Genomic DNA, 10,073 nt, shown 5'->3' on the forward strand with positions numbered 1-10,073 from the left:
ATATAGAAATGTATATATTATTTGTTCTAGAAAAAGAAAGTGTTTGGTCACGTATGGGAAAAATGGGGTCAATACTACAAATTCCTTATCATATTTAAAATTTAGGTAAAATATCTTTTGTTTGTAAATTTAATGAATTGAGAGGGGTTGTATCAGATTAGTTAGAAGAAATTATGTGCGTTGAATACTGATCCATTGAAAATGAAAAATAAAGTTGAAGAAGATTGAATGACCCATTATTAACTCGATTCATTGCCGTGTCTCACGGACTAACTCACCACATTCACATGACATGTCACATGGCATGTTAATATTTTTGTGGTGAGAGTGAGATTCAGAACAGGAGAAGTTATTCTTCATTTATTTGGAGCCGAAACAGCCCAAGTGCTCATACAAGGGTGGCCCAAAACTCAACTTGGACGGATCCTAATAATCGAAGAAAGGGTCAATTTCATGTCACTATTGCAATTTTTTTTTTCCGTTTGGGTAAACTAAGTCCCGATTGGAAATTGTTTTGTTGTCTGCAAACACTAATGATTGGGCCCAATACATTATTCGTATGGGTATTGGAATTTGGAACCCCATGCCCTGCTATCATGATCTGCTTTGTCCTTTTTTTATATATTCAAGTTATAGTTAGGACCCCCAAAAAAAGCAGAAGCTAAATACAATAAATTATGGTCTAAACGGGAAGCTATTGATCTAAGCCTTGGAAAACCAATCAATCACACTACTACGAAAGAAACATCTAGTCTTTTTCTTCAATTCCAAATGAGTGTGATGCAAGTTTTTTCGTCACTTGTCAAAATTGTGCTAACCAGAAAGCCCAACATTGGGGATCACGACCACGATACCTACCATTATTTACCCTTACGTTGAACGTGTTTTGTGATCAATGGTGATGCGCCTCGGCTGCTTCTTTTTCTGCAATTTTTCAAACATTGACGTTTTGCTCTACCTCTTGAACACGCCAGCAATTCCCCATGCTGAAAAATGCTAGCCCCTAACAAGAGTTTTGCTTAAATTCTTAGAAGCCTGAGGCATGAGAATTAAAAAAGAAAAAGTAAACAAGATAAAGAAAATGCACGGTTTCCCGGGAGCTACTGAAGAAACAAACGTTGTTATTAGCTTAGTTTGATTTGGGAGGTATTGGTTGTATGTTAGTAATAAAGAAATAGAAAAAGAAAGTGGTTAGAAAAGCAGGTGCGAGTGATGATATTATAAGACATGATAGTGTCCTCCCTCCGAAAAGAAGAGAAGAAAACAAATAGAAAGTATCAAAACTGTTGTCATGCTGGACAAGGTCTCTCCCTGGCGTGTGATTCAGAGGCTTTTCTCTTAAAAAGGTTGCCGCCAACTTCCAACATGCCCATCACTACCATTATTCATATAAGATACTGCGCATTGCCATTTTCCTCTGCATGCCTTCACTCACTCTAATCACAACTTCTCCCACTCTTTTTCATACCATCACCTTCCCTCTTCTCACTTCAATCCATATACCCTTTTCTCCAAACATCAACTTTTACCATACTTTAACTTCTTTCCCTTGCTGGAAGCTGCTTCTGCTAACAGACATCGCTTTCGAAAGCAATCTATCCTAAAGCAATCGCCTTTGTGATCACATCATTCACATTTATCTGCAATTTCTCGCAAAATCGTGTAAAAAACAAGTGGGTTCGCGTGTTGTTATGCTAACGAGTGAAATGGGTGCTCTTTCGGTGCTGCTGGTTCTACTACTGATATTCTGCAACAGTGGGTTTGTGAGTGTGGGCGGTGGTTTGTTGAATTTCACAAGGCCGCGGAAGAATGTGTCTGGGAATGGGAAAGCGGAGTTGGAAGAGAAGAGAGGCGTGCCATCGGGAGCTAATCCTCTGCATAATCGGTAGAGAGAAGATGGTGGAAAGTGGGGCCACGCGCAGAAAGTGATGATGAAAGGGTATTGGTTTTAGAAGAAGGAGGACAGAAAGGGCTAAAGGAATCTGCTATTCCCTTTGTTCCTGTTTGGATGTTTTTGTTTCTGAAACATGGAAGAAGTATCCTGCATATAAGAATTGCCTAAAATATTCATTCTTTTTTCTGTTCTCATCTGACATGTTTATACATGAGCTGTCCCTTCGTTTAGTAACACCTAATGGATCTCTTCCTTGCTTTGCATGCCTCTGTCATAATTAATTCTTCTTTTTAACTCTTCTTAAATCTCTTTTCCATCTCCAATAGATGCTAATTTTGTTTCGTTACCCATTACTAATATCTGTGAATTACACGGCTTCGATTTGTTAACTATTTGTTTAAGCTAAATACAAAAATCTAAGCCTTTGATTAAGTTTAATTATTTAAATAAATTAAACTAAAACTTTAAAAGGTTTTGGCTGTAATAACTCATGAATAACCCGTGCTTTATTAAAATATTAGTACACTTTTTCAAAGTTAGGTTATATTAGTAAATATTAAATACAATTTATAAAAAGTATTAGCTTTTTTCTTAATAAAAAAATTATGCATATTTGTTATTAATAAATAATATTAAATATATTTTAAGGGGTGTACTTGTAAAGTTGAAAATTAATGTTGAGTATACTCTTCCAAAAGTTTTTTCAGTAACTTTTCACGTAGTGTTTTTTAAAATACAAAATAAATTTTATATTACGTGTTATATGTATCGTGAATACTTTACAATTCCTTTTTGGAAAAAGAAAAAGAAAAAGAACGTGGGCCGAGCTCACACCTCTTTTAAATTTCAAAAGAGCCTTTCAACTTATTTTGGCTTAAGAAGGAAAAAAACATCTCCGGGACTTGATTTTGGATAGTTTTTTCCTATGTTTTAAAATAAAAACTGTAAATTTAGGCAATTAGCTACGAGAAAGTAAACATTGTAATAGTGCAATGAAAAATATACCGTATTTTTTTTTGTCGCGTATTAAATAATACCGTTTTTGGTTAATTTTTTATTATTTAAAAAACCTATATTATTATTAGATTTTGAATCAACAAGAAACAATTATTTACATTATCATTGTGTAACTACAAGCCGTTACAAGTTACAGGGATATCTGACTGGAACGGTACAAAGAAAATAACGGTTAAACTTTTTTATAAAATATTTAAACTAACATATACATCCGAACTAAGCTTAATTATTTTTTTTAAAAGCTAATCAACAAGTTTGGTGGGCATCAAAATAATAGCTAGTACCCATAAAAGGATTTATTTATTAATAAATTACAAAACTATTTAATTTGGCATTCTTTTTGCACCAATAATTATACAAAAAAAAAAGTGTTGAAATTGTGTTTTGCAGGGTTGTGAGAGTGTTGAAAAGGAATGAGTTTGGAGATTTTTAGTTTTAGATAATATGGTGAAGTGGAAGAGGTAAGAAAAAAAAGAAGAGAATCTTGGTACGTGCAGTTAGTTTCGTTTTGTTGTGTAGCAGAAAGGATGGTTCTGTGCCTACCCTTTTCGGCTTGGGGTCGTGTACATGTTCTCTGTTCTTGTCCTATTTTTCTTGTTCTTCTTCTGCAGCTAACACCAACATTTTCCTCTCCTCATTTTCTTCTACCCTTCCCACCAACGCATAAACTACTTCTTTTATTCTTTTCTTGCTTTATTACACTTAAAGTTTCAATAAATGAACAAAATTAAAATAAAGAGGTAGTAGTACTGGACAACACATGTAAGAGAAGAGTGAAGTGAAATTTCAAAATGTCTTCACTAAATAAAGTTGCAGACAAACGCGTGTGCAGAATGGATATTTTTGTATGAACCAGTACAGAATATAAGAGTCAGTCGTTTGTCTCTTATGAGGGGAATCAGCATTCAAATAGGTATTTTGTCATTGTTTTTTTATATTATCTATGTTTAACTCTACTTTATTTTTATATAGAAAACAAAAACCCAACACCCAACACCCAAGACAAAGACATGATGAATCACAATACACACAGGTCTAATAATTTCTTTTAAATGATTCCCCTCTCCCTTAAATCTGTACTTATTCAATGCGCATGGGGATAAAATCAGGGAGGGTTCAAGAATTCGTTTCAATCATTTCTCTACTTGTATCAATGCAGCTAATGAAGCTTTATTATGAGGTGCAATCAATGAAACTCTTGTTATCCAATCAGATCTTCGAGATGCGCATCATCCAACGTTTGTTCCTGGATTTTGAATCTATCCATGCACGCATGCAATAAGCGTTGAAACATCTCGTGAAAATAGGACTGGTTTTAGTACTTCATCAAAGATGATGTCAAAGCATTGCTGCTGTATCATGATTTCAGAACTAGTGAGAGTTGCTTCCATTTTGATGAAGTTACATGTTCCTTAGTTGCTGCTATATTAGTGTCTTACAATATGCAAAGTAAGGCTGATACCATAGATTCATAAGGTGCTTGATTCTTCTCAAGACCCACAGTAACAAGAGCTTTAAAGCTGCGGATCTCCCCTTTAATGATAAAAAGTTATTCAAGATACTGTGTGTGTTCATCACTACCTACATAAATATAAATAGCGTTTGGATATAGTTTTACATCACTTAAAGATAAGGTCTATGATAATTTAAAGATAAAATCGTGACGAAACTTTATGTTACAAAACGTCTGAGAACACGGTAATTATTCTTATCAACGTTGCCGGACTTAGATCAGATCAGAAAAAATATATATATATATATATATATATATATTTTTATATATATATATATAATATAATATAATATAATATAATATAATATAATATAATATAATATAATATAGTATAATGTTTTAATTCAACTAATAGTCTCACATCATTGTGATCTAAAACAATTTAAATATCCTCCTTTCGTCTCCATCCTCCCAAGTATCTTTTAAAGAAAAATCGGTGAACTTAAAAGTCGCGATAAATTTATGTAACTTCTTTTTCTTCTTCCTAAAAAATGCTTTTATGATTTGAGATGGATGTAGAGGAGTGGTAGGTAGCGTTGGCAGAGTCACAAAAATACCCGTAGCACGGGAGATGAGTGGATCCGTGCCTTCTGTCTTGGATTTATTGTTCTATATGATACCCAAGGTACATAAAACATTGTTTCCAACGTATCCAACCATTATTGTTTTCTCGATCGGTGCCAATGATGCTGATTAAGGACAAAGAGAATCAAATTCAATTTTTTGAGGCCATTTTAGTTAAAGAAATACATGAATGACTCGGGCGGTCTGGCATCAGAAATCCTGCTGCAACTGGATGTCACACTGAAAATTGGAAACTATCTCTGGCCATTTCATGAATCAGACGTTCTTTTGTTCTCCTACTTCATTATTGGTCTAAATTACTTTCTTTTTCTATTAGACGGTTGCACAAGAAAAATCACACATGTTGGCTATTCATGTGGTTACAGTAGCATTACAATTTTCGTACCATCAACAAATCAACATATTGAATTGGTATTGAGAGCACATTTTTGTGAAATTGAAGGATTAGTAACAGAAAGTTTCATCCTCACTAATAGCAGTAAAGTCACTGTTTTTTTTCCTTTGCATAATGCATGAAGCGAGGGTGAAGAATTAAGTGACATTGAAAAGACATGAAGAACAGAAGGATGGAAAGGTACGTGCCAACCTCCTACTTCAAAACAAGAAGTGAAGAAAACAGCGTCGTCAGGAGCTATTACGTCTATAGATAGAAAGAGTTTACTTTGTTAATGCATAGAATTGATTTTGGTGATTGCAACAACTATATATGTCTAATCTAACCACTAGATTTTGAGCATGTAGGGGCTCGGAAGAGCTTATTCACCATCTTCTTATCTTGTTGCTTCAATTTCAGACCTCTTGCTGGCCACAAGTGTCTCCGCTAAATTGACAAAAATGGAAAGTAATGTGTCCTTCCTTAGGAAAGTAGAGTTAGAAATGTTAGAATTTAATTAGTAATTTGATATTTTCTTCTTCGAACAAGTTGCATTTCTGTTTTGAACAAGTCAAGTCTTATTTATTTGGAATTTGTTGTTGTAGGCCACCTCTTTAAGAGTGCATTTGTTGCTGTCGGCTACGTATATTGAGAATCCTAAATTCTGACGTTATTTGGAGGATACGAGAGTTACTGTTTCATCTTCCTGGTTTAGGTGTTTGAACTGTACCATGTTTTCAATCCTATCGCCATTCATTGTTCTGAATGTTTCTTTGGATACTTCAACAATAAATACTTCACGCGTGGTGGTGGAGTTTAGATATTTATGTAAGCGAAAGTGGATGCACTGTTAACGTTTATAATTGACAGCAGTAAAATGTTTCTCAGTTATAAACCATCTCTTGTCATTGTAATATTATTACAGAGTTAAAATTACCTAAAATCCTCCATCTATAGAAACACTCTGTACCCTTGAAATTTTCCCTCAGATCTTGTCTTTTTTGTCCCCTCTCCTCTGAAGCTCTGAAGCTCTACCACCGCTCCTTCTTGTTCTTGATTGATGATTGTGATGGATCTATCTAGCACACTTGGTAGGTGAATGTTTTGTAAAGTGTCTTCTTAAAAATGTAAGAAAACTCAATCTTGATAGTAGGATTTACTTGGAATTAGAGATTTTTACTTTGTTTTGGACTTTGGAGCATAGGTGCACAGGTTTTAGCAGATTAGTTTACTTAGATCTTCACGTTTAAATGTTTTTGTAGTTTGTTTCAGACATCTCTAGTAATGCTCTTAAGATTAGCCAGACTTCTTGACATTTAAATGCTCAATTGTGCATCAATATATATAAACAGTACTGATTTAAATACATTTTTAAGTCCATTTAAATATTCTTACATTGTTAGATTTAAGTCAAAGACAGTTTTTACAGTTTTAAAAATCACTATCTGTTATGTTATGTTACTTCGGATAGCTATATATATATATATATATTCATATAGCCTGTCCTGTTTTCTTAACGAGATATTCAGTGTCTTTCTGCATTCCCTATATGCTCCCTCTGTTTAAACTTCATTCTACATATATTTTGTTTTAATATTAAACTTTTTTTTGCTGTCTTAATTATACCAACTTTTTTTTTTTAATTTTTAGTATTAAATTAACTATAGTTAATGATAAATACTATAAAAAGATGGGTAGAACAGGATTTTCCAGAAACTTAAAACAGATTTTGTAATTGGAAACACCTTGTAATATACCAAACTCTCTTTCTGGTATATGTAGCTAGAGTTTTTGGAAATTAAACTTGAGAATTGAAAAGTAAAGGATTATTCTCAAGCATAACTATAAAACTTAGCTAGACCCAGGCAGTTGAATCTGAAACAGAAACTCATTACATGACAGGTTCGAGTTACATATCAAATTGGTCATGTAACTCACATGCAAAAATATTATATTTATATTTTTATTGTAATATTTATATTTGTATAATAAATTTTATTTGAAATATTAAGTATTACACAATAAAAACAATTTAAATTTAAAACGGAGATAAATCAAATTATTCGTCGCGTAAATTTTAACTTTTTTTTTAATTTATATAAACAAAGCAATAAAAGAGGGAGGATAATGTTGAGTAGAGAGGAGCAGGTGCGTGAGAGTTTATAGATAATGTTAATGTTGTAGAGCAATTATGATGTCCTTGCTTATACAGAAACAGAGAAAGTCTTACACACTGAAATCTGGTAGATCACAAACCCAAAAATATCATCGTCAATCATGCGCACTAAAATACAATTGCATAATGGATCCAGAAATGGCTTTTGACTTATCCTCTTGTGGTCGAACATAGCCCTCGCCCCCACAGACACAGACACTGGAATCATTTGCCCTCTCCCCCAAAACAAAACAACAACAAAATGAAAGTGTTGATTTGAATTTATCCATGGGCATGGGGACCAATGATTTACCTTTAGTTTTGTTGTTGTACATTTATTTCACGTGTTTTCACGGAAGACTTGAAATAATTGGAGAGACGTGGCACATGGGATGAACTGAAATTAACTATGGAAGCAACTATATATAGTTTTTTACAGTAGACAATGGAGAATTGCATTGAGGTGAATTTAGGGTTTAAATGCCGGCAAGGCACTCTGGTGGGGTCACTGTGTACCTTGGCTTATCTTGGCAGTAATCATAGATCATATGGTTAAGACGAACCCACCTGTACCTTCGAGCTTCCATGGCGTTAAGAGCTTGGTATGTAGCCCCTTCCCACCAATTACTCTGATTAGAGGCACAGTTTGCAGGTCCTGGACTTGGGCACCCTTCAATGTCAAAGTCCTTGTAATACGCATAAAATGGTGCCTTACTCCAATCGATTTTCTCCAATCCCCCTCTTGTTGCCCAGTTATCAGCTTCCCACAACGTCGAATACACTCCCATAGCCTGCATCTTTGGGTACGGGATTCCCTTCGCTTCATTGTTCTTGTACACTCTAATGGGAAAATCATCCACGTAGAACCTGCATTCCAACATGTCTGTAATGTCAAATTCTAATTGCTTCATTCGTTATTATTGTTAGTACTAGTACAACTCATATCTTACACAATATGGTGATGGTTCCACATGATAGTATAAGAGTGAAAATCCGCGGAAGGATCAAACCAGAGGTTCACCCTTTGCTCTCTATCCCCTTTTCCATGAGCGTAGATATTTGTCTGAACTGTGTAAGGCTCACCGCTACGGTTCCCCAAGAACTCAAAATCCAGCTCGTCACGTACAGTGTCGGTGTCAGAGTTCATCTACAATGATAATTCACCAACCAAGTATGTTAATTAATGCGTTCTTGTTCAGTTCAAACCTTGTTTAAACGATGTTATGAGGAGATTTGGACTCACGTAAAATGCAGTGACAGTTCCTGCAGAATCTCCAGGTATAAGTTTGATTTTCATGGTAACACGGCCAAACATGTACTTACTCTTGGAAGCAAAACCGCAACCTGTAAATGATGCAGAGAGTGAGTGTGTGTGTGTGGTAAAAAGTAAGTAATTAATTTGTGTGCCTTTGAGTTAGGTATAAGTTAAGGTTATGTGGCTAACCAGAGTTTTGGTCGAGAATGAGTTGTATGGCCCTGCCTTGATCAATTTGCTTGATATGAGACTCTGACCACGCGACTTGAAAGTCTTGCACAAAAGTGGCTGGTCGTCCCCAAACACACACAGCAGATACGAGAAACCATGACAGTAAAAAAACATAGAGACCAATGTTTCCAAAAGTGTTGATGATTGGCATGGACATGTTTAACTGAAAAGATATAGGTGAGATTGGAATGCAAGTGGAGGGAGAGAAGTGTTATTTATATAGGGGGTTTGAGATTGAAATTGAAAAGCGTGACAACAGCATAGCTTTCGATCCAGCTTTTGACAAACAATGAGCATGGCCTACACTATTCACTCTTGGCACACCCCTTTTGTCCTCTGCTGCCTAATCATTTTTCTGAGCGTGTGCATTGTATGTAACCCTGTGAATGTGAACTATATTAATGGTTAAAAGACAGAGAACCATACATATATGTTTAAGGCACTTGTATGTTCAACCCAAATGCTGCTCCTTTCTACGTTGAAAGCAAAGGAATATATACATACTCACCCTTTTGTTACGAGAAATGCATTCTATAGGTATATAACTTCATTCTAATCCACATCAATAATTATAACCACTTTTAACTTGATATATATTAAGTTTTTTTAATTTTTTTCATTTTTATCAAATGTAAAACTTAGATTCTCATTTTATTTTCAACGATTCATGCTTCAATTTTGTTTTTTCATGTCTCATTCAAGTTTTCAACGACCTTCCTATGGCTAAAAGAAATTAAAATTTTGATGCAAAAAGGCAACTTCATCTCTCATATTCTAACTTGGACGGACAACAATGATACCATAATACACGACGTTTTATCAAATAATAGAATAAAATATGACTATTTAATTTTACCCTGACGTATTTTTTTCCCTTGGTTGGAATAGATAGCCTTAATTAAGGCTACGGGATCCACTTCTTGTTTGAGCTGTTATAAGAAAAAATAAAAATGAATGATTTAACGAGAAAAATAACAAACAATAAATTTGAATAACAATAGCTATGCGGTTATTTGATATTTTAAAATAAACACAAATATTTCCTATAAC

The 10,073-nt window shown here is 34.3% G+C and overlaps 1 protein-coding gene across 1 annotated transcript; it reads right to left on the reverse strand.

Moving 5' to 3' along the window:
- Positions 1-7,549: 7,549 nt before the first annotated feature.
- XTH6 (xyloglucan endotransglucosylase/hydrolase 6) lies at positions 7,550-9,250 on the reverse strand. The gene is made up of 4 exons (XM_028055767.2): positions 8,982-9,250; positions 8,781-8,881; positions 8,488-8,684; positions 7,550-8,404 (listed from the first exon to the last, which is right to left on the reverse strand). The coding sequence occupies exons 1-4, from the start codon at positions 9,178-9,180 to the stop codon at positions 8,014-8,016; spliced, it is 888 nt and encodes a 295-aa protein (XP_027911568.1). The 5' UTR covers positions 9,181-9,250; the 3' UTR covers positions 7,550-8,013.
- Between the last annotated feature and the right edge of the window lie 823 nt (positions 9,251-10,073).

Source organism: Vigna unguiculata, chromosome 2, assembly GCF_037176805.1.
Source record: "Vigna unguiculata cultivar grain cowpea cultivar isolate G323 ecotype 2 chromosome 2, ASM3717680v1, whole genome shotgun sequence".
NCBI classification, from domain to species: Eukaryota; Viridiplantae; Streptophyta; class Magnoliopsida; order Fabales; family Fabaceae; genus Vigna; species Vigna unguiculata.